Genomic DNA, 25,129 nt, shown 5'->3' with positions numbered 1-25,129 from the left:
TACAGGAGGGAAGTGAAACCACCTGGCAGCACTGAGGAGTGAAAGCTCCTGAGCAGATGCTGTGGACAGCAGGAACCTGAAGTCCCTATGGACACCCAGCAGGCCTCACCAAAGGAGAACCTACGTGTCCAATGGACATCATCATGGGTCACATGTGCTCATTGCCTATTGGGACTGGGTCCCAAACCTAACCAATGACCCACTGGTGCAAGGGTGCAAGAGAAACAAGGAACCATCACATGACCGACAGCCATTGGCTGCTAGGAGCCAGAGTCACCTAAGGAGAAGTTGTTGTACAGTCCCATGGACATTAGGGCAAACACATTCAGACAAAGTTTCCAGAGTGAAGAACCCCCAACATCTGTGCTCTTAAGTTGCTGTTAATTGTAACCACGACAAGCTGACATTAAGAAGGTCTAATCTGCATTTGCAAAGGAAGACAATGTGCAAAACCCACCATCAGACCTGATTGTGCAACTTAAGCAGAACGTTGCAAACTGCATGCGGTACCAGCCATGTTGCATGTGCCACTCACAAGCTTTGGGAAACCTTAGCAATGCTTATCTACATATGTTGCCTTGAAACATCACTGCTGGAGGCAGTGATCTGACCCGACAGCATCGTGTCCTTGCAGAAAGTCTCCTGCGTGCCACTTTTGCAGGAACTTATTGAGATCCACCCTCACCAATGGCTGCCCTTTGAAATTTCTTTCCCACATTGCTTCCTCCCCAGCACAATCTTTCCCACGCACCCACAATCCAAACCAAAAGCAGAATTGTCAGCTCTGCCAACCTATGCGCCAATTCGAGGAAATCGGGACGCCATTCAGGGACTGTAGCAATCAGGATGCAGAAGCCACATGACAGAAGTTGCAGCCTCCAGTTAGACGTTCGTTATCCTTAATTGGCAACTCACATTTTGACGCAAGGGAAGCACACTTGGGCCAGAGTAGGAAACCTCACTCTTCCCCCTTTTACAGAACATGAAATACCCTGGCACTGGCAACACGTCTCTGACCTAACCATGGATTTGTCTGTAATGAAACACAGACCCATTTCTTCTCATCCCTGTTTCTTGGTTTGCTCATTTGGGGCTAAATGCTGATCCAAATGGGTGCCCATGTTCTTACCCAGGCTACATGTACGCAGCAGTGGTCTTTCAAAAGAAGTTCTCCTGGAAGATCTCTTATGAAAAAATCTTCTTTTGAAGGAACGTGTCCACACACAAAGAAGCCAATTGAAAGATGATCCACTCTTTTGATAGAGTGCATCCATGCAGCCCCCTGCTCTTTCGAAAGAATGGACCAGGGATCAAAAAATGTGGTGCCACGAGGACGTCTCTTTCAAAAAACAGGCCCACGGAGCGTCTATACACACTTTTTTTCCCCCCCAAAAGAAGGTGCTCTTCCAGCTCCAGGAGCGGAAAAGGGCTTCTGGAAGAAGGACTGCGTTCTTTTGATTTTGGATCAAAAGAGCGCATTTTGCATGTAGACGTGCTGCACGTTTTTTTGAAAAAGGGCCAGATTGTCCAAAAGAACTTACTAGTGTAGATGTAGCCTCAGTTTTTCCTCAATCTTTTTTATAAGGTACCCCTTTTTAAAAAAAACATACCCCCAGTACCTACAATCTTCAGAGACAGTTTTTTTCTACCATTGCAACAAAGTTCTTTAAAGCTATCGTTCTCAACCTTTCCAGATGACTGTATCCCTTTCAGGATTGTCTTTCATACCCCAAGTTTAAACTACGTGCTTACCATATCAAATGCACTATGACTGGCGAGCTACTTGCGCCCTCATTGTGCCATATAATTCTCATATAAACAACTGGAATATAAATACCGTATTTCCATTTCAGTGGGACACCTGTGCCTGGTTTTCACGCGTGAGAAGCCCGAGTCCCAGGTGATGGAGTTGAAGCATGTAGCTTAACTTCCTGGGTCCCCCTGTGGCATGGAGCCCCAGGCCATTACCACCCCCTAAAGTCAGCTCTGCACTTGAGACTCCCCAGAACCCATCCTGTGACCACCCCCAGGGTTAAGATACACTGACCTGGATGAGTTGAGTACCCACTAGAAGATCTCTGAGTATTCCCCAGGGGTACATGTACCCCAGGTTGAGAACCACTGTTCTAAGGCAGGCATTTGATGGTGGTGCTCACCTCAGAACATGGCCCAGGGCACTGCCAGCTATCTGCAAACCCAGATGGGTCTCACTCATTTGGGGCAGGGAGCAGGGGACAAACGGTGGCATTCCTGAAAGCAGCAGCTCTGCAGAGACTGAGGTATCTGCAGCCCCTTCTCAGAAGGGTCTAAATCCGACAATCCTTATTCCGGTCCCACACAGGCAAAACTCCCCCCACTTTCAATGCATCAATATGACAGTGACTGACCTAGGCAAAGCCAATGGGGCTGACCAAGTTTGGCGGCGAGTCGGGGGAGGGGATTGGGCCTGCCTGATCGATCTCTAAATATTCTGCTGCCTCAATAAACAGACTGCTGCAGCCACTACCAGAACCAGCCCCGGCTACCAGCTGGGTAAGAAGTAGAAATGCATTGCTCAGTCACTACCCCCCTGCCTTCCTTCCCAAGGGACAAACACCGGACCCCCATCTCCAGCATTACCAGTCATTCTGCATCACACAGACTAACCTGGCGCTGCACATCAAGCGTTGCCACCACTCACTGGCTCAAAACATCATCCTTCCCAGTGCCCCTTCTCCCAGGACATCCATCAGCCTGGCCGCCTCCTAAACGCTCTGTGTGCAACACAGATGATTTGGAGTGAAAGCCGGTAAGAATAAAGGGGAAGCCAGCGGGTAACAGCACTTATCCAAGACTGAGAAGAAAGAAAAAAAAAAAAAAAAAAAAAAAAAAAAAATGAGGAAGCTGCAAGGGGAATAACTAGTGACTGGAAATTCATCGAATCACTGAATAACTTACTCCCTGCCTCAGTTTCCCTATCTGAGACGCAGTTGAGGCTTTTTGCTAGTTAGTGGTTATAAAGTTCCACTGATGAGAAATATCACAGGCGCGCACAGACCCCTGTCTGGAATGTACCATCTCTTCAGTAGCAACGTGTACAACAGCCGTAGGGGAAAGGACAGCCTCCAGAGTAGGTGCTCCTTTCTCCAGCTCCTGTGGTGCATGACGGGACTGCAGGGGTGAAGGTGACAAACAGAACTAAGGTTCTTATTTAAAAAAAACCACACAACCAAGATAACTGGAATTATAACAGTGTTTCAGATTAAGCCTTAATACATTTTTCATCTGCAGCCTTATTAACACATCAACACATCACTACCTGAATACAGACTAGGTCAAGAAGTCTTTTTGGGTGTCGCACAGCAAGGGGCAAGCTAGGCAAACAAGTGGGTGCTTGACTGGCCCTCCTTCAGCTCAGTGGGCTGCAAGACTGAAGTCAGTCCTGTGCACCAGTGCTTTTTTTGCACTGGTTCTTGCCAGTACTGTGTACTGGCACCTTGGCAGCCCCAGCCATGGGATTGGCTGGGGGAGAGTGGGGATGGGGAGCCAGCTGAATTCTGGCACTTTTTTTTTTCCTTTTTAAACAAAAAAAAAAAGGTATTGATGTGCACTAGCCATGGCCCCAAGACTCAATACCTTAACACTTGCCACGCTGAATATTTCAGAACAAGTAGCAATGCATTAATTGTTCATCTCTTAATAGCAATGTCATCCACTTCAAATCATGAAAAAAAAGAAATTTACATTTACTGTACAATATCAAATCCCTGTCTGGCCTCTTCCGCACCTTCTCCCCGGCCCGCCCTGTACTTCCAGAGCACTGAATTGCCCGATTCCGAGTCGCAGTGCTCAAGGTCAGGGGAAGGTGGAGGAACAGCAACAGGGGCATGAACCAGCTGACGCATGGCACTCCGGAAGTGCTGGAAGTGAGTGGGGGCAAGCGTGGGACTCCTGGGGCAGAAGCAGCATGGGGGGCACAGACGGGGTGCACTGGAAGCATATGGAACTCTGATGGGCTGCCTGCAGGGTGCAGGTTGCCCACCACTGGTGTAGGGCCATACAATGTGTGCCTGGGATAGCCCATCGTGGCAGTTGTCCAAAGGCAGAGGTGGGGTTTTCACTAGTTTTGGGTACCCACTGAATTCAGTGATAATTATGGCTATTTGGCCCTTGCAAAAGACAGGTCCTAGGTGTCTCAAGTTGAACAAACGAGGAATAGAACCCAGGAGTCCTGGCTCCTAGGCCCCAGCTCCAACGTGCTAGGAGGGGCTGCCAGACAATAGTGGCTGGAGGATTTTAAGCGCATGCATAGAGTTATTTTGACTGGCTCTTTACCCAACTACTATTTTAATTCTCATACAACTCTAGACCACTAACAGCGATGACAATTCAACAGCCACCTGATTTTAAGGAGTCCTGAGGACTCAACTTGCTACATCCATAGTTAATGCATGGTCAGCACCTCTCCCACTTTTTTGTTCTACAGACTAACTCCTGGGCAGCCTCAGGTAAGCTAGCGACAGCCCCCCTCCCACTGTTGGGTATCTCAGCACAAAGGGACTCAGAAGCCCTCTGGATAGGGCAAAGCTGGTTGGAGCTTCTGCAACCTAGTGCTTTGGACTGTGTACAAACCACACAGGACTATCCGCTTCACACCTGTCTTCTAAGATTTGCTGTGTGTAGATTTAAGGGCAGGCTGATCAGAAAACGTGCTGATAGACCTATGCCTTCACCATGACAGTACTCTGGTGCCATCCGAAAGCATCAGAACTTGCCTTCTTCCCACCCCCATCTGTTTTCTTGGCATACAGTTGTAAGAGGTTGCTGGGGAGTACTAGGTCTGCAGGTATTGGCTTGTCAGGGCAGGGCTGCAATTTTTTATTTTTTGTAGGAAATGGTATTGAAGTTCTTGAGGCAGAAGAGATAAAGTCTAATTTGTTATTACCATCTAAGGGAAGAGGCTCAAATTCAGGCGAATCAGGGCCGCAATAGTCTTTCAAATGACCTCATGCGGGTCCTGGCTGAAAGTCTGTTTCTTGATAATTTCTTGAGCACTGTAGCAGACCCAGCTTGGTAAAGGACTTGCTGGCATGACTGATGCACAGGGCTGGGCTGTAGCTTAAGCAAGTTTTCTTCATTTCGTAACTCAGTGTCTGGCTCTTTTTCTGAAATGGTTCTGGGAATCCAGCTTTTGCCTCCTCTGATCTCGATTTCGAGAGAACACAGGCCGGGGGCATGTGTGTAGGGCAGTCGGGGTGGTGGTGGTGGACTTTTAAAGCTGAACCACTGAAGAGACCTCCCTGAATCATGTCCCGGCTGGTGCCAGTAAACAGGATGGCACCTGGGCACGCTGTGCATTTACCATCTCCACAGTGGTGCAGAAGACAGCTTCCAGAATCCAGCCAATTCTCCTACCCCGCCGTCTGTCTGAGTACCACCTCGAGAGACCAAAGCTGTGGGCATCCCAGGTCCTCGAGTTCTAGAGACGCTCCATCCTACAGCTCCCACTCCTATTTCCCCACTACAGTCCATACCCTAGACCTACCTGGGCATGAAGACATACACCACACTCAGCCCTCCAAGTGAGAGGCAGTCGACGAGGACATTCCAATGAACCCGTGAAGCAGGAGGCATTACAATGCAGTGCCATAACCAGAAATTAGGCTGCCACCAGGCAGCACCTGACCCCCATCAGCCCAACAGGCTTCATTACCTACATCACATTCATAGATATGTTCGCTCCTGGGCATGAGGTCCAGCCACGTGGCTGCATCAATGGGGCAGGCAGGGCCTGCACACGGGAGTCAATTTCATGTAGGAACAGGGCTCGCTTTGAAGTTCTGAGGCCTTTTTTTCCCCCAAAGTGGGAACACACCTGAAATTCCCTTCTGTGGGAGTAATACAGGTTTAATATTTTAATAGCCCCTTGACACGCGGGGACTTAGCAACCCTGGGAGGCACCACAAACACATGGGGTGGGGCAAAGCACTGCTGGTGAGGCTATGCTTCACAACATCACTAGAACCTGAAGCCCCTGCTGTGCTCCTGGGAAACTAGAGCCAATGTGCAACCTTTGCCCTTCACCAGCATCTTTCATCCACAGAACACTGACTTTACAAGCTAGAATTCACTTAGCCTCAGCAATTCTGGGGTATGGAAATCCTGCTTTGCTGAGGGGGAACTAGAGACAGGGGAGATGACTGTGGAACCCTGAGCAGATACAAAAATGTGGAGCCGCATCCAAGCCACGCTGGAAGGCTCATCTCGGCTGAACTGCAAACCAGATTTTACGTGCACTTGCACAACAAATCACGTGCTGTGGAGTTGGGTTGATGGGGGAAGAGCATAGATGAGCAAGGAGGGGACAATGTCATGCAGCAAAGAGGCAAGCAGCGGGAAAGGAGACTGAGGGTAAGGAGCAGCAAGGACCTAGGGCTGGGGCTTTTCAGGTCAGTGCTCACCACTGAATGAGGAGTACATGGGTCAGTCCCCGAGAGTTCAATTCCGTGTGTCCCTACTAGGCGCGTAAATCAAATCTGGGCTATGTAGATGTAGCCCTAGGCTTGGTCTAAACTAGGGGGCTATATTGCCCTAAGGTATGCAACTCCAACTGAGTGGCTGGAGTCAATGTACCTTAGAGTGAGTCACTCTCCCATTGACTCCCCTTACTCTTCTCACGCCAGTGGAATACTGAAGTTGGCGGGCATGCGACCCCTATGTGACTGATGGCTCAGAAACATATACAAGGTCTTGCTGTCTAAAAGCCAAACAGTTACAGGAGAGAAGCACATTCGGACGAAACCTCTCTCACTTGCATAGCCAAAAAAGAACATCCCAAGAGCATTTTAAATGAGAAAAATATAACATTTATGTATAATCAGACAAACAGAATAATTTCAGTACAAAATAAATCTATTCATCCACGTTGTCATCCCGGAACCAGTTAACAGTCGACGATAGTGTAAAGAACCACAGACAGACAACTTCTGAACCGGGGACAGGCATTTATATAAATAGACCCCAACACACAAAGAAAATAACATTCATTTTTAACACTTGTTTCCAACTGTCTTCTCCCACCTTTGCCCGTGCTGCTGCCAGATTATAATTAGAGAACAGAATCAAACTGTATCGGGGGCAGTGGGGAAGATGCCCATCTCTAGGCTTCCCATTTACTGGTTCTAAACAAGATATGGAGTAATATACAGACTTGTCGATAGGTGTTTGGAAAAAACAGTGCGACCATTTTCCTCTTCCCAGGACTGCGCAGTCAGTTTATTTGAAACGTCTCCGGTCAGTAGTGCAATGAACAGCTGCTTTTGCCTCATCTAAAAGCAAGCTTCCTTTGGAGACTCCTGTAATAAAGAAATTCACTTCTCATAAGTCACAGGCCAGAGTTTCTAAAGCCATTTAAGAAAAGCAAAAAAGAAACAAGAACTCCTTGAACCTAGAAGGGGTCAAGGCAAAAACATTTGCCCAGCTCAGCACCTATTAACCAAACATTTCCACATTCTGTACATTTACCAGAGCACAGCTCACCCGGGTTAGCTCTTTGGATACAAGTGGGGAAACAGCCACGGAGAGTGGGTGTGGCTTGCTCTGCCCTACCGCAGGAGCAGAAAAAGAATCCAACCATCTTTTGAGATGGGGTGGGGAATCTTTTTTGGTTTTGCATGTGACCCCTTAACTGATATTGCTCTCATGCAGCTTGCAGCACCAGGGTTCCCCTCACACTCCAGCCTCTTGGGGCAGGGGGAGGTGGTGTGTGTAGGGGGGCAAGGTTCAGGCCTTTACCCTGAGTGAGATTAACTCTTCTGGAGGCCCAGGGCTAGTAGATTTTTATGGGGGCCACCCTAGGTTCTAGAGTGGGGCCCCAAGTGAGGGGGGGCTGTGCGGTGCATGGTCTGGGCAAGAGAGAGGGTGCAGGCTGGGGATGTGGCCATGAGAAATGGCAAGAGGGGTCAGCCCCAGTGGCGGAGGGGGAGGGAGAGGCAATGGCAGCTCTGCACCACCCCCTGCTGCTCCCATTGGCCAATGGGAGCGATGGGATGGAGCCTGCAGCAGCACTTGGGAGACAGCCTCTGTGCGCTATCATTCCAGTGCGGAGCTCATGGGCTGGATGCCAGCTGTGCAGCTTGCTTTGATCCAGGCCAGGAGGCTCAGGAGTCCCCAGCAGCAGGGAGCTGGCACTGGCACTCATCACATAGGGATGGGAAGGGGTGCCCTGCACATAGCCTGAGTGCCAGCACCAGCTATTAACTGCTGAGGGGAGCGCCTCAACCCTCACAGGTCAGATCCAAGCAGGCTGCAGACCAAAGGTTCCCCTCCCCTGTTCTAAGAGCTGAACAATGCTCCTTTTGCCCTGCAGTGGCTTGTGGGTGATCTTACCCATGTTAGAAGCACTGCCTGATAGAGACCATCTTCTGCACTATATTTAAAAGTCCACCGCTCTGACCACTGAGAATTTAAAAATGCACAACAGCTGCCATGGCTGTTGACCTTGCATTAATCTCTTTGCTCCACTGCTGCCGAGCCAGCCAAATATCAGACAAAGCAGCACAAATAAACTGCTGCCAACAGATACGGCCATCAGTCGGGGCACACACCAACCAGGGTACAGAGAGAACACTGTGGCTCCTGCTGCAGGGTCTAGACACTGGCAATGGCTTTAAACGCACCCTTCAAACATACCTCACTCCTAGAGCTCAACCCTTCCTTAGTGAAACAGTCATCCTCTGCTAGTGTTTGTTAAAACTTCTTTTATCTTAGCAACCACTAGTGCAAAACTATCAGAGACAGAGCTTTATCCACACTTCTGACACTGACTACAAGGACTCTGGCCTGTCTCCACATGACAGCGACTGGGACTTAATCTCTATCCCATTGTGTGAATTTATCCTGCCTTGTAATTAATGCCTTTACCAATCACAGCCTTCAGAACTGAATATCTGCAGGGAAGATGAAACAGGCCTGTTTCAAAGCCCTGCTATTGGCCTAGGCCCTAGAGTCACAATGCCCCAGTTATTTCTAAATTGTGCTCCACACAAGAGCCTCTCCACACCTCTCCTCCAGCCAGAAATGCCAGTTTTACAGAGGAAAGCCACTAACCTCTTTCCTCCCGTGTCTCTCACATCCTCTTCCTCCTTTTCCTTACACGAGCACTTCTCCTAATTCGCAGAACTCTAGTCTCCCCCACCTCTGTACAGGAGCCTGGGACGGATTCCGCAGCAGATGCTTCAGCTCCAGCACCCTGGAATTTAACCAATTACAGGACATTACTGAGAGAATTTCCTGAAGGGGTTGATCAGCGCTTGAAGCTCTACCCCCTTTGCAGCCCTAGGAGGCCTGCTGCAGGCCAGATTAAAAGGCCCACCCCAGACTATAGAAAGGACAGGATCAGACCTCCCCCACAAATCATTCAGGGATCTCAGCAAGGTTAAGAAGGAATGGAATGGAAAGAACACTCCCTCTACTCTACAGCAGCACCAGACAGCACATGCTCTCCCAATAGCGAGCAACAAGACTGCATCTGGCCAAGGCCTGAGTGTTCCCTCCAGTAGATGGTGCTACTGTGAGATTCAAGCCGGAGCCTTCTTTTTAAAGCACCCCCCTGGTTCAGCTGTGGCCTGGCTGCATGGTACAGAGTCTCCTCCCACACGTGATCCGGGCTGACTTCTTTCCACCAGCCTCCTCCAACTCAAATGAAGGAGACCTAAAGATACGTCCGACCAGGTGAAGATGGATGTGTTGGCTGTGTATGCCTAGAACAATGCGGGATCTCCTCCTGGGCATGACTCGCTGTACTGGGTGCCCCAGCAGCGGAGGTGTGGGGGCTGACAGATGACCAGCCTTGAGAAGTGGGGAAGCCAGCACTACTTTAACACCCTTCAAACCACCAGGTCCAGGAAGACAGTATCGTGGGTCATACCTTGGGAAAGGGTATCTGTGATCAGCTCTTCTGAGAAGGGGCTGTGGGCAGCTGGCAGCAATAATGGAACACGAAACTTCGGTAGGAACTTTTCTCCCCGTACAAAACCCCTTCCATCGGGCAGATGTACACGTACTTGGAAAACCCGAGCCTAATCACGTGAACTGCTGTGGACTAACACCTCACATCCTGCGTAGGGACTGTGGTGCTCCTCCCCTTACAGCACAGGCTGCTGTGTTACCTAGCTACGATGTAAGGAATTCTCACACAAAGCCAATACCAATAAGTCAACCTTCCCTGGGAGAGGTACACAACTACCGGTCTTCCTCAAGCAGCTTTTCTGCTTTGTCCTACTGTCGCATCCACCCACACAAGCCTAAAACGCCTCCTTTTATGTGACCCGCTACAAATACTATAAAAAGAAGCCTCAAGAATAGATCTAGACATAGGCTTGGAGTACAGCTAGACTACACAGAAGATCAATCCGGTCAGGGCCAATCTCCTGCAGTTTGATTTCACGCACCTGTTAGAGATGTGCATAATTGTGAATTCAGCAGTCGATCCCTGTACTCTTCGATATTATGAGTAAGGGAGGTGAACAGGAGATTTTTTTCTCCTGTTGACCTCTCTGAGAAGATGGCCAGATAAGTTGATTCTAGCTATGCAATTGCTGTAGCTAGAATTGTGTATCTACAATTGACTCATCTGCTTATGTAGACCTGTCCTTAGAAGTTAAAAGATCATCTGTACTTTAATACAGGTTGAATCTCTCTCATTGAGCAACCACGAGACCTGATCAGTGCCAAACGAGAGAATATGCTGGACCACAGGAGTTTAATTACATTTACAGAATGTAGCAGCATTACCAACATTTCCACTGTTTATTGGGCTCTCAGAAGACATTGAGGGGTAAATTACAGTTCAATGACATCACAGAACTCAGAGCCAGGACTGGCGGGTGTAAAAATTTATGAGACAACAGGAAACATGGCCACTCTCATAAATGGCCGTCTGGCTAACTAAAATCATGCCAGATACAGATGTTGCCAGATGAGAGCATTCCAGATTAGAGAGATTCAATCTGCACAATAAAGAGAGAACCTAAGTTACTGGAAGTCTCTGAGGAGCACAACCAAGTAACATATGAAGCATAGAATACTAGGACTGGAAGGGACCTCGAGAGGTCATCGAGTCCAGCCCCCTGCCCTCATGGCAGGACCAAGTACTGTCTAGACCATCCCCGATAGACATTTATCTAACCTCCTCTTAAATATCTCCAGAGATGGAGATTCTACAACCTCCCTAGGCAATTTATTTGAGTGTTTGACCACCCTGACAGTCAGGAAGTTTTTCCTAATGTCCAACCTAAACCTCCCTTGCTGCCGGCTAAGCCCATTGCTTCTTGTTCTATCCTCAGAGGCCAAGAAGAAAAAATTTTCTCCCTCCTTATGACACCCTCTCAGGTATCTGAAAACCACTATCATGTCCCCCCTCAAACTAAAGCCCAATTCTTTCAGCCGTTCTTCATAGGTCATGTTCTCTAGACCTTTGATCATTTTTGTTGCTCTTTTCTGTACCCTTTCCAATTTCTCCACACCTTTCTTGAAATGCAATGCCCAGAACTGGACACAATACTCCAACTGAGGCCTAACTGGCACAGAGTAGAGCAGAAGAACCCAAATTGTGCATCTTCCTGACTATCAAAAACCCTAGCCAAATCCTGACAACAACCTACAAAGCAGCAATGGGTTTATATCTAAACCCGAATGGAAACCTTGAGATGCAAAAATTCCCTGCTGTAAAATTCTCTGTGCAGCTCAGCCTCACTGCACTGGGTGAAAAGCTGTGGTGCGTAAACTCAGGTCTTATGTGTAGCATCAGACTGATCCTTATCTGGGGAGGGTGGGGAAATCATCCAGTTCAGTGAGGTATTGTGGGAAGTAGCAAAACTTTTGCATGCTTTTCAACAAGTAAATCCAGTTGATTCAAAAGGAAAGAGTTTAAGAGTCCAATCGCGCCCTATCAAAGTCAATGGAAGTTTTGCCATTAACTCAGACAAGAGCACCTCAATGCTTTTGACTTTACCTGATCACCAGCAGCCTCATTCCCAGGAACAGTGACAGTTGTGTCATCCAAGAGTACTTTCCCCAGTTCTCTCCCACAGCTTCCTGTCTCATCAGCTGATGACTCCTCTCCCTCACTCTCGGAGCTCTGCTGCCAGCTGCTGGAGAGAGTTGTAGTCACCTTTGGCGGAGACAGAGTTGCTAGGACGGCTGGGAGAGTAAACGCTGCTAAAAACCTGGCTTTCAGCAGCAGGTAAGCAGGGTTATCACTGAGCTTCTGCCGCACTAGCTCTCTGACAGCAGGCAGATCAACCCCAGCCTCCCCATCCCCGTGCTCTGCGGAGGTCCCGAGGCACGCCACACGTTGCTCCAGTGTCTTCTTCTGCAGAAGCAGTCTGGTGAGCGCCTTTAAATTGCACAAGAAAGGCGGCAAGTAAGACAAGCTGGTTTTCAACGGGGGCACTGGGACACCTTGCTTTCCTCTCAGCCACTCTCTCACTGAAGCCTCATCCTCGAGGGAGATGAGGCTGACGTCCAGGAGGTTCTTTTCAGCACTGGGTGTGGGTGGCCTGGGTGGGCTGTTCACAGGTGGGGCTTTCTGTGGCTTTGGGAAAATGGGCCTGTGCCTAGTTACCTGAGCACCAGGAGCATCTGATTTCTCTACAACATTGTTACAGGCCAGAAGCTGATCCGGCCTTCGCACTGTGCTCCCTTCCAGTAGGATATCTAGATTGGAGGAGATGCCGGTGACCGTATCACTGTTACTGCTCTCGCCTGGGCCTGTGAGACTTGGCAAGCAGAGTGAGTCAGCAGGAGTGCTGGTCGGAACTCCATTCCTCTCCCCAGAGGAGCTGGATGGCCTTGAGGGGCCATATAAAGAAGTAGGGGCTGGAGGACTTGTGCTGGGGGAGGTGTGCTCAGGGTCCGATGGGGTTGCAGATGGGGTAAGAGTGGAAGAGTCTGAGCAAACAGTCTTCCCTGTGGGTGCCCCTTCTGCTAACTGTGAGCTCAGCACTCGCAGACACGTGTGCCTCACGGGAAGGGGACTTGCTCCAGCTGGTGTGGACAGCATGTTTGAGGGAACGGCGTTTGAATCAGAGGCCTCTCCAGTCTGGGTCTGGGTCTTCGCAGCACTGCCTACAATCGCAACTGTGGGCTGCTTCCCTTGGCTGTGAACACCCACCAATGTCTGTATGGAGGTGGGGATCAAGCCCTGGGGTGTCACCACCCAGGTGATGGGCACAATGTTCTTGGGAACCACACGGGACCCTCTCTGGGGAGCTAGGATAGCCGGCAACAGACTGATCGCTTTCTGCTGCGAGCTGACCAGTGCTGGGACACAAGTTGCCACAGTGGAGGAAGACGTTTCCTTGGGGCCTGACTTCACGGGGGCAGGGTTCAGAGAAATGGTGGAAGTTGGCATGAAAGCAATTTGCTGTGGCATGAAGGCTTGGTTTTGCGAGACTGTGTGTGCTGAGTTGCCACTGAATGTGTGAACTTTCTTGCCCACCTGGGACAGGCTGTTCTCCCCAGCATTCAGGGGTCTGTCCTGAGAAGCCTTGCCTTGAGACCCACCGCCCAAAGCTGTCTCATCCAGCTTCCTCTTGGAGCTTGCATTCCCCTGGGAGGGGCAAGAGCGCTCTCTGGATTCAGGGGCTGGAGATGAATGGCTCGGGACAGCCTGGGGAGAAGCCAGAGAAGCCACAACAGGAGTAAATGCAGGCAGTGACACAGGTGCACACGCTGTCTGAGCATTCCTACTACCTGCCTGTCCAGCTGGCTGAGGCTCACTTCCTCCTCGTGTGGCAGGAATGACCTGCTGCGCAGGGTGCTGGATTATCACAGAGGGCGAAACCAACACCTGGGGGGCAAGAATCACTGTTCGCTGCATAGCTCTCTTAGCCCGGGACTCCCTCAGTCTCTTCTCCCTGAGTAATTCAAAAACTGTTTTGGGCTTTTCCTTTGGAGTGGTAAGAGGAGGGATAAGGGCTGGCTTGGCTGCAGGATTCTCTTTTGCTTTTAAGCTGATGGGCTTCTTGGTCCTGGCTTTCCCTCTGACCTGCTGAGAGCAAGGCTGGGTGGGCTGGCCTGCGGAAAGAAGAGATTTTAGCAATGCTTTCCAACTGAACAAGGTTCTAAATATCACCCTCTAGCTTGCAAACCATGACGTACGTATCAGCACTATGACACATGCCTGCCATTCACACTAGAGAAGAGCTCAGGGTGACTCTAAGGGATCAAATCAGCCCTGTTCTGAGGGCCTCTAAAAACAGACACACCTGAGCCCTACTAACAGGGAGGGAACGTAGCTATTAGTTCAGGAGTGATGTGCAGAGCTTACGGGCACATCATCATACCACCACCAGCTCAGAGAGATCGACAGGACACAGAATTCAGCAGCGGTATTGGACCACACCAGATTGCTCTAACAGAACACCCCACTGTCCCCTGCCCATAGCTGAGCACTAGAGGGCTAATACTACAGCAATGCTGATCATCCTGTCTCTCCAGAATCTTTGCCCTTCTTCATGAAGTGCCACCTTTCTGGGCCAATATTGGAATGATCAAATACCATCTTAAAAGCCATGAATAAAAAATGAGTTTGTTCTTCAGGCTTTAATCAGATTAAATCCATCACCACATTAACCAGTGATTAACTAAACCCAAGTCCCTGCATGTTGTGAAAACGAGTGGAAGGGTTAGGATAGGTACCTGAAGAGTTCTGGGAACGGCAGGAGGGCTGCAAAAATGGAAACAAACACGAATTAGGTTTTGGGATACTCTGAGATTATAGCAGGAGAGACATGGCACTGGAGGAGAAGGGTCCAGTACTGTGAGCACATGTGCTTTCAACAATCGTTTCTGAGAGAGCTTTGTACTCTAGAAGGAAAATATCCTCAGGAAACTGAAAACCAAGTCAGAAACCGCTGCCGCTGCCACCGCCACTAATGATGCTAGAGCAGGTGTACACGTCTGATCAGCTCTTCCCTTCATTTGATATCACATGCCTCTTTTTGAGAGCCTGAGCAGCAAATCCCAAGGACTTTGCCTAGAATGACAGCCAGAACTATTGGTAAGGGACGCACATAATCCCCTTTGGTAGATGTTGCTGTTCCTGGAGCTAGCTGGCACCATTTTATAATCATTCACTCATGAGGCACCAGCTCACAAAGGCAGAGGCCCACCTAAGTATTTCATTATTGTGAATGCCAACAGCACACACATCTTCGCTTCCTCCCCATTAGCTTACAGTCACTACTGCTGGGGTGTGGAACCTACAGCCCGCAGGCCAGATCCAAGCTCCCCTACCCCCACCCAGGTTACCTCGATCTGGCCTGCAGCGAGGCTCTGGATATCTCCCTACGCCAGCATGAGTTGATGCCCTGCAGCAAGTCGATAAGCCTCTGTGTCCCCCGGAAGGCTGGAGGGGGAAGCCCCAGAGGTTTTTGCTTCTCACTTGTGTGTGGCCCCCAAGTGACTTTTCTCTGGGTCAATAGCTCCCAACTGAAAAAAAGGTTCCCTACTACTGCAATACAGAGAAATAGCCATTTAATTGCCTGCACGGGGTGGGGAGTGGGGGAGAAGCATGAGGGAACTTACTTTTAGCTTTGCAAACAGCAGACGCAGGAGCATAAAAGCACCCAAAGCTTGGACCATCTAGACTAAGCCATTTAGCCTATTCCTCTTCTAATCATTCTGCTAGTGGATCTCAGAGACCTTTACACAGGTGAGTGACTTTTATTAACCTTATTTTAGAGCTGAGGAGACAGAGGTTATGTGACTGGACTATGGTCACACTGAAAGTTACTGGGAGACCAGAAAACTGAACACATGCCACCCACTGTCCAATTCAGCACCCTACGCACTGTGCCACATTAACATGGGTTTTAGTCTCTCCACTGAGAAGTACAAAGAAGCAATTGACCAACAGACTGCATACAGCTTCCCTTAACACTACCAGTCAGTGATTTTCCACCCTATCACCCCCTTCAAGCCCACATGATAGGAAGAGGCAATGACTGCAGATGCAGTACCTGCTGAGGTTTCCTTGTACTCCTAGCCATGGCCCTGATGAGCTCGGACTGTCTCATCCTTCTCTCACGAATAACCTTCATGCAGCCACTAGTGTCAATCTGGAAGAGCTGCCAGGAGATTAAAATCTCAGGTTAGAACTCAGCTCAGAAAAGGCGTGCTGGATGTGCAGGGGACGGCACTAAGCACAGAGGTTTCACTGGAATCTCAAGGCCTTTTTGATGCCACTGGAATGAAAACAGCTAACACTGGGTTCTTTGTATTGCAAGAGCTATTTTTTAAGCTGAATTTACGATCATGGCTTCTTTACACAGGTGAGAGAAAGAGCAAGACCCACTCAGAGAAATGAGGTGCCAGCAATGGATGTCATGTATGTTTTTAATATCAAACACAAACATAAAAATATTAATACATTAAAATTCTGGAGTGCCGTTAATGCAACAGGGCCCACCTGAATGAAGAGCGTGAACACCGGAGTGCTGACCAGCGTCATGGTCTGAAGCTGCTCTCGAACAACATCAGCTGGAAGAAAGTCCAATATAAAAAAAAATATTAAACGGTCATTCACCTAGGTTGGCCAAGGGTTCTGAGGAGCTGGATAACATTTCTAATTCACTCTGCTAGCATTACTGATCTGGCCAAAAAAGAAAATCCTCTATTAATACTGGGAGGGAGGGAATCTCTCAGTGGTTAGAGCGCTAGCTTTGTAAACCCAGGGTTGTGGGGACCTTTTGAGAGTCTGAGGAAGGTTAGATTTAAAAAAAAACCTCATGTGCAAGGGATGGTAATAGGTCCTGCTCTCAATGACCTCTAAAGGTGCCTTCCAGTTCTATGATATCTATATCTCCACATTTTAATACTTCATCTCTTAGAATGACCCTACATTTTGAATAAAACAAAACAAGCAAAATCCCCTCCTCTTGATTAACAGTGATGCGTAGCTAGGAAAAAGAACTACCCATAATAAAATCTAACTTCAATTAACTGTGCTCTAGTGGTCAGAGCAGAAGACTATGAATAGAATTCTAGCTATTTACTGCCAATTCTGCTACCATCTTGCTATGTGACTGATCCGTTTCTCCTGTCCTGATCTCTGGCACCTATCCTGTAACTGGTAAGAGTCAATGTCACTTCTTAAACATCAGGTGATCAACAGGTGCTTTGAGAACCCTAAGATGAAAGCTGCTTTGTCCTAAGGCACAATTCTAGAGTCTGTTTTAAGAGTCTGGCTTCTTAAGGTCCCCAAGGTGAGGGGAAGGGGGAAAAAAAACCACTTAGAAACCTGTTGAGTCCGTATTACCTTTTGTCTGACGATGCTCTGCTCTAAAGGTATACGGCAACAGGACATTGCCCACCCATGGAGTCACTGCCATCAGGAGCCTCCTATGTAGGTTCTTTTTCAGGAATTGCTCTCTCTGGCGACGCAAATGTTTCTTGCTGGCATCCTGTAATTCCTGCACCACTTGGCTGACTGATGTGCCTGGCACCACTCCAGAAACCCCTGCCGAAGAGGGGATGCAAGCCGTCCGTAGCCCATTTTGCTGCACATTGCAGGACAAAGCCATCAGATCTCAAAAAAATCCAAACCCAGTCCTCTGCTGCTGTAAGTTAGCAGAGCTCCACTGAAATCAACAGATTTTGGCCACAGTGTGTGAATGGAGGATCTGCCCTTGCCAGTTTTGATTCCATGTTATGGGATGCTGGGGTCAAACACTTAGTGAGTTAAATAAAGATTGCGGGTTAAAAAGAAAGCACACATTGTGGATTTCTTAGGGGGGTTTATAGGTCAGACCACCAACACTAAGTGGTCATTGTGGTGCCATAAGATTACTTAGGTTACAAACAGAGTACTGTTATCTTCTGTTACACCGTCACTTGCTCTTCACTAAGTTACTCAATACAAGTCCATCAACATATCGTAGGGATACCAGTATTACTACTTACAGGGCCCTCTAATTCCAGTGCAGACAGTTTGTAAGCAGCTAACCAATATCCTGTCCCCAAACTGTTTTGCTGCCCTTGTTAACTATTCATCATCTGCTTATCTGCACACAGAACTCAGGCTTGAAATGTTACTCCCTAGGGTACCATCACATTGGATATACAAACAGTTGGAACAGTTAAAGGTTTGGTCATTCACAGACTTGAAAGCAAACTCAGCAGATCAGGGCGTGCTAAAGCAAAACCTGCCATTGGGGCACATAAACCTGATGTGCTGATGAGAAACGGAAGGCACTAAGTGGCAGGCACGTGGAGCTATCAGTCCCTAAAGCACTAGCATTAAGTGCACAGCCTGGATATGTATATGTTTAGAGGCAATCTAAGGAGTTATACACATCAATGGCCCTGTACCAAGGGCTCAGACAGGAAAATAGGAATGTAGGGGGTAAAGCTGTTTGAGAATTTTACTTTCTTTTATCCAGAGTATGGATATCACAAAGAACATCTGGAATCACAGACACTCTGTGCTATTAGAGGCAGGGGCAGAAGAACCACACAAAAGGCACTTACACATTTCCTCTGAGAGTAGGTGTTCCTTCTCAGCACTCGTCTCACATCTTCCAGGGTAACCTTTAACACTTGCTTTCCTCTTCGGGAAGCCTGGTGGGGGGAGGGGGCAGGAAGGGGGAATATACAAAAGCCACAATAGCCATACTAGATCAGACCAATGGTCCATTTAGCCCAGTACCCTGTCTTCTGACAGCCGCCAGTGTCAGATGCTTCAGAGGAAACAATCAGAACGACTGATTCTCTGCCATTCCATCTTAGGTTTTGGCAGTCAGACATTGAAAAACCCCCAGAGCATAGGGCTGTGTCCCTGACCATCTTGGCTAACAGCCCTTGGTGAATCTTTCCTCCATGTATTTATCTAAGCCGTGAGCCTAAAGAAATGTTTACAGGCTTAAGAGTCTTGAAGAACTAATCTGCAATGCCAGCTGGATACCCATATCAAAAGGACACAGATTATTGTTATTTCTGCTATTCCTTGACTTTCCTTGAAGTAACAAGCTTGACTTTCATCTGTGGTCAGTTTAAACTTCTCTCTCTCATGTACTGGCCCCGTGTGACAATGTCAAGTTTGCAGATACTTCACAGAAAAGCGTGTAAGGAAAAAAAGTAGGAAATCCAAATGCAGGAACATTGTGATCGACTTGTTCTACTTTTCTGACTTGGGGCGGGGGGGTCGGGGGGGGGGGGGGGGGGAAGGGCAGGAATAGAAACCTGAAACTCTTCTCAGAAAAACTGGGTAATCAGTATCTGCACAAGTCTCACACAGTAAAATTTTCAAAGGCACCTCATCCCCTGAGGGTGTGGTTGGGTACTGTTAGTTCAAAAAAAATCAAGCAATATAATTGATTAAACATCAAGCCAATACTATACCTAACATTCTGATTTTCCTGAACAACCTCAAAGAGGATGAATGCCATTACGTTTTCTCATGAGTTATGCAAATATCTCATCTGCATTGAGAGGCTCATGCAGCCAATATACGCTTACAGTTTGGTAGCTTCTTCAACCCAAACTGCTCCATAATTTATACTGACAAACCCTTGTACAGGCTCTTCCTCGACCCCAGCAATGCTGTCATCTCGGGTGGAAGGGGCCAGCAATGTCAGCCACATGAAGCCACAGTTTGGGCAGGACAAGCATCCCAGCCAAATGCAATGGCTGTGGGAATTAACAAGCAGAACGCAGGTGATGACAGTAGCACTTGGCTAGGACATCAAGATCAGCATCCCATTCTTACAGGAAATGCTGTGGAGAGGAAAAGGGACCCTAATCACCCATACCACCTTGTCTTAGCTATCTCTCATCCAACCTGGTCAATGCTTCACAGCCTGAACTTAGCTGACAGCTACACGGGACAAACTTTTTCAAGAAGAAGTGCTCACCTCATTTACCAGTTCTTCAGGATCCTTCAAATTGATGTCAGTAGAAGATGCACAAGTAATTCCCTTCAGTATGGTACTTAACCCTGCTGAATTGGTTTGGACTTTGTTCTTGCCTGCCTCCCTGGATGCATTAGGATTATGACTTAAGTGTCCCTTTACAGTAGCGTTTTTGGAACAGAGGGATGGAATGAAGCGTTTGGCTTTCCTGTGTTTGGCTGGATCTGTCCTTGTGGGGATCCACAGGTCAAGGCCAGGCACCATGAATGCTGAGGGAGCATCTGTTTCTCCCTTGTAAATGTCCATTAGCTCTGTCTCTGAATCCTCACTGCTGCTCTCTGAAGAGCTGGAACTCTGTCTCTGCATTCGCCTGCGTTTCTCAAGGAGTTTGCTTGGCCCAGACTTTCTCTGTTTAATATTAAAGACACAGACACCCAACAAATGAGAGCTAGCAAATATTGGGCACTGATTTCCACATGTACACACACACGCATGAGGGAGAGAAAGAAAACGAGCTTGGCTTGGTCAAGAGGCAGCACATGTATTATGCTAGATAGAGTAAAGTGGAGCTGTTTCTAGGACTCAAGCTTTTTAGGAGTTCAGACTTCCTCATGCAAAGGCAAGTTCTAACACTGGTTTCGGTCTCCAGTGACAAGACTTAATGCACCAGGTGAATCTAGTGACAGCATTAATCTTTCATGTCGTCATGCTTTCCAGGTTCTATGAATCTTTATTCTTCAGGAAAAAGGGCCAGAATTTAATCAGAGTTCAGCACCTCACAGCTCCCAATTCAGGATCTGACCAGCAGCATTAAAAGTAATGGGAGTTTCTGGCAAATACAATCATTCCCTGAAAACACGCTGCCAGATTTTCAAGAGTGTTCAATCCTTGCTGAAGATCTGGCTACACCAGTGCATCTACACACTGTATCTTAATCTCATGTCGGTGGGAACCTGGCTTGCAGACTTGCGTTTCCAAGACTAACCTTGAGGATCTGTATAGTATTGTAAACCTGGGCTTACACCTGCTGAGACAGCACCTCAGAGCAGTGCTAATGCATTCATACCACACTATGCAGATCTTCTGATTCAGGTTTACAGCTTGAACTGCAGCCACACAGCAAAATGGTAGTGTGAGGATCCAAGGCACAGTAAGACTCATGCTCCAACCACCTCTCTAGCAGAGTCTAAGACACAGGTCGGGGCAGGGGGAGAAATCAGTCTCTTTTGTAATGAAGACGGGTCTCCCTCACAGCAGGGTGTTGTACAGGTTGAACCTCTCTAATCCAGAACTCTCTTGTTCGGCAACATCCATAATACAGCATGATTTTAGTTAGCTGGATGACCACTTATCATGGGTGTGGCCAAGCTTCCTGTGGTCCTGTAAAGTTTGTTTCCAGCCACCAGTCTTGGTTCTCCATGTTCTGTGCTGTTATTTAGCTGTAATTTACTCCTGCGTGTCTTCTAAAAGCCCAGTAAGCAGTGGAAATGACAGTAATGCACTAGACAATATTGACCTCCCGCTGGGTGGCAAATTCTCTTGTCCAGCACCAGTTAGGTCCTGAGGGTGCCGGATGAGAGAGGTTCAACCTCTACTTTGTTTAAGGAAAGGAAAAAGGAACCTAATCCTCCAGGCCAGATGAGAGAGTTACAATACCTTAGTCCCAATCATGACTTTCCATTTGCTCAGACACTGGGTGCCAGTTCTGTGTGGTAACTCAGCAGCTATTTTAGTCCAGTGCCCTAGGGAGAGACAGAGGCCACGTTAGTATGCAAAAAATAAGGCAAGCAAGCCTCTATCTTGCCTGCTTAGACTACAACCAATAATATTCACTTATGGGCTATGTCTACACTAGCCCCCACCTTTCTAAAGGGGGATGCTAATGACACACTTCAGCAGATGCTAATGAGAAGCTGTCACGAATATGCAGTACCTCATTAGCATAATGCAAGTGACAGTGATTCGAAATTGCCGCTTTCAAATTGTGCGCTGCCCATGCAGACGGGGGCCTTTCAAAAGGACCCACCAGTCTTCGAAAGCCCCTTATTCCTAAAACTAAGTATGAATAAGGGGCTTTTGAAGACTGTGGGGTCCTTTCGAAAGGCCTCCTGTCTACACATATGGCAGCGCCTCATTAGCATCTGCCGAAGTGTCTCATTAGCATCTCCCTTTCAAAAGGCGGGGTCTAATGTAGCTACAGCCATGATGTTCAAAGATTTGAGATCCCCCCTCTCCCCCCACACAGCATAATGAGGTTAAGAAAAGTCTGGAACCAATAAGCAGCAGCCCTCAAACTGCTAATTTTGAAGATGTTATAGGTAATTAAATCATGGCACATGAACACCGATCTAGCTTTTGAGTCGAGGTCTGCAACACCTGTGTTGGCTGACCATAGGCTAGTCAAAGCTCTCGTCCCAGTTCAGGAAGTCAGAGAAGCACATGCACAACTTTAAGCAGTTAAGTTAACTGGCTTAAACACTTGCTTGTGTGTGTTTCCAGGACTACTTCACTTCAGCTTCCCTCAAAGTAACCCATAAAATGCTGCCTCCCAGACAGGGGTTACACAAGGAGTAAAGAGGGACATCAACTTGAAAAACAGTCAGCTGAGGAAAAAAGTTGCAGCTGGTTTCAGATCCTATACCTGCTTTCATCTCCCAATCACTTTTTGTGGCTTTACCATCATGTTTTAGTACTTTTAAAAAAAACACATGTTTCTCACCCCTTTGTGTCTGATGTAAAACCCAAATGGAGGAAACTAACCAGCTACACAGAGAAGCCCAAATGGACAATAAGCAAACTGCTGTGAAAAGCACAAAGTACATCAACTGGAGAAGCGGATGATTGTTCCTCTAATCTTTTCAGTGAGTAGGAGGCCAACATTCAGAAAGAAGTTACTCACCGTACTAACGGTGGTTCTTCGAGATGTGTCCCCGTGGGTGCTCCACGTTAGGTGTCGGGCTCGCCCCAGCGCCGCAGGTCGGATCTTCCAAGCAGTTTCTGCCGGACTGCGCATGCGCCGGTGCGCGCCGCTCCCTTGCGTGCTCCTGGCCACGAGCACGATCCGGTCCCCGCCAGTTCCTTGACCAACCGCCTCGGATGCTCCTGCAAAACACTAAACAGAGATCCGAAGCGGGGAGGATGGGCAGGTGGTGGAGCACCCATGGGGACACACCTCGAAGAACCACCGTTACTACGGTGAGTAACTTCTCTTTCTTCTTCGAGTGTCCCCGTGGGTGCTCCACGTTAGGTGACTACCCAGCAGTAACCCAAAATAGGAGGTGGGTAATCGGATCATGTGCAGCTTGTCCCCGAGAGGACCGCTGTCGAGAGCTGGGTATCCTCTTGGAATACCCTGTGAAGGGCACAGTGCTTGGCGAAGGTGTCATAGGATGACCAGGTCGCCGCTCTGCAAATGTCTTTTAGCACAACGCCCTTGAAAAAGGCTGTTGATGCCGCCACCGCCCTAGTAGAGTGAGCCCTGGGCGTGGCCAGTAAAGGAGTCTTTTTGAGTTCGTAGCACATTTTTATGCAGGATACGATGTGCTTCGAGATTCTCTGCGAAGAGAGACCTTCTTTTGATTTGGGAGCGAGAGAGACTAGGAGTCTATCCGTTTTCCAGAAGGACTTGGTCCTGTCTATATAGAAGGCTAGCGCCCTCCTCATGTCCAGGAGGTGTAGGCGTGCCTCTTTGTTAGAGTTATGAGGCTTTGGATAAAACGAGGGTAAAATAATAGGTTCGTTAATATGAAACTCAGAAGAAACTTTAGGAACAAAGGCTGGATGCAGCCATATGGTTACCGCCTCCTTGGAAAATACTGTGCAGGGTGGCGTTGCCATAACTGCCGCAAGCTCGCTCACCCTGCGAGCTGACGTGATTGCGAGAAGGAAGGTCGTCTTTATCGTAAGGAGGCGGAGGGAAACCGTGGCTAAAGGCTCGAACGGTGGTCCCGTTAGCGCACTAAGCACCAGGTCCAAGTTCCACGAAGGTGGAAGTGGTTTCCGAGGGGGGTATAGGTTTACCAACCTTTTGAGGAACCTGGTAACCATGGGATGGGCGAACACCGTGTGCCCCTCCTCTTCTCTGAACGCCGAAATGGCGGCAAGGTGGACCTTTAACGAGGATAGTGAGAGTCCTCCTCTCTTGAGGTCCAGTAAATACTCTAACATTACAGGTATAGGCACCGAAAGGGGGGCTAACTGTTTGGTAGAACACCATGCCGTGAAGCGAGTCCATTTCTGCTTGTAGGTCTTCCCGGTGGAAGTCCTCCTGCTACTTTCTAGGACTTGTTGCACTTCCTCTGTACATGTGCTCTCTAGGGAGCTGAGCCATGGATTAACCACGCTTGTAGTCGCAGGCCTTGGGGGTGCGGATGCACTATGGACCCCTGGGCTTGCGTGAGCAGATCCGGTGCCACCGGGAGGGGCATCGGTGAACGGTCCGACATGCGCAGGAGTAGGGGGAACCATTGCTGTCGATCCCACGTTGGGACTATCAGGATCATTCGGGCTCCTTCTCTCCTAGCTTTCTGCAAGACTTTGTGGATCAGCACTGTGGGAGGAAAAGCGTAAAGCAGGGAGCCCCTCCAGGAGATCGTGAATGCATCCCCCAGGGACCCCCGTCCCAGTCCTGCCCTAGAGCAGAATCATGGGCACTTCTTGTTGTGTTTAGTGGCAAACAGGTCTATCTGGGGGAAGCCCCATGCGCGAAAAATTGGTCGTAGCAAATCAGGACGGATCTGCGACTCGTGCACGAGTGCGAAACGCCTGCTCAGCTGGTCTGCCTTCACATTGTGAGCGCCTGGTAAGTACGAGGCTTTCAAGGTTATATTGTTGGCGACGCACCAGTTCCACAACCAAACTGCTTCCGCACATAAGGCACGGGACCGAGCTCCTCCTTGCCAATTTATATAAAACATGGTGGAGGTATTGTCTGTATTGATCCCGACTACTTTGCGTTGTATATGGTCTCGAAAGTGTCTGCAGGCGTTGAACAGTGCTCTGAGCTCCAGTATATTTATGTGCAGTAACTAATCCGTGGAGGACCACAGTCCTTGCGTCACCTCTTCGTCCATGTGTGCTCCCCACCCTATGTGGGAGGCATCTGTAGTAAGAAAAACCGATACTTGTGGTTGGTGGAAGGGTACCCCTGTTAGCATGTTCTTGGGGTTTACCCACCATTGCAGGGATTTGCGCACCTCTGCTGTGGGCGACACCACCCTGTGAACGGTGTGTGGCTG

The 25,129-nt window shown here is 48.5% G+C and overlaps 1 protein-coding gene across 5 annotated transcripts in view; it reads right to left on the bottom strand.

The window, feature by feature from the left end:
* Positions 1–6,835: 6,835 nt before the first annotated feature.
* The window catches only part of SNAPC4 (small nuclear RNA activating complex polypeptide 4), a 39,110-nt gene continuing 20,816 nt past the window's right edge, over positions 6,836–25,129 (bottom strand). For 3 of the 5 annotated variants that reach the window (XM_075015431.1, XM_075015432.1, XM_075015429.1), the window contains 10 exons: positions 21,549–21,634; positions 19,896–20,300; positions 18,514–18,603; positions 17,303–17,543; positions 16,454–16,524; positions 16,005–16,112; positions 14,683–14,710; positions 11,993–14,058; positions 9,088–9,229; positions 6,836–7,334 (listed from right to left, as the gene is read on the bottom strand). In XM_075015431.1, coding sequence (XP_074871532.1) covers positions 9,107–9,229; positions 11,993–14,058; positions 14,683–14,710; positions 16,005–16,112; positions 16,454–16,524; positions 17,303–17,543; positions 18,514–18,603; positions 19,896–20,300; positions 21,549–21,634 — 3,218 coding nt within the window. In that variant the 3' untranslated portion in view covers positions 6,836–7,334; positions 9,088–9,106. The remainder of the gene's footprint in view (positions 7,335–9,087; positions 9,230–11,992; positions 14,059–14,682; positions 14,711–16,004; positions 16,113–16,453; positions 16,525–17,302; positions 17,544–18,513; positions 18,604–19,895; positions 20,301–21,548; positions 21,635–25,129) is intronic. The other 2 variants (XM_075015433.1, XM_075015434.1) reach the window with 2 other exon arrangements.

This window comes from Carettochelys insculpta, chromosome 21 (genome assembly GCF_033958435.1).
Source record: "Carettochelys insculpta isolate YL-2023 chromosome 21, ASM3395843v1, whole genome shotgun sequence".
NCBI classification, from domain to species: Eukaryota; Metazoa; Chordata; order Testudines; family Carettochelyidae; genus Carettochelys; species Carettochelys insculpta.
The sequence above is the reverse complement of the archived record's forward strand: the minus strand, read 5'-3'. Positions and strand labels throughout refer to the sequence as shown.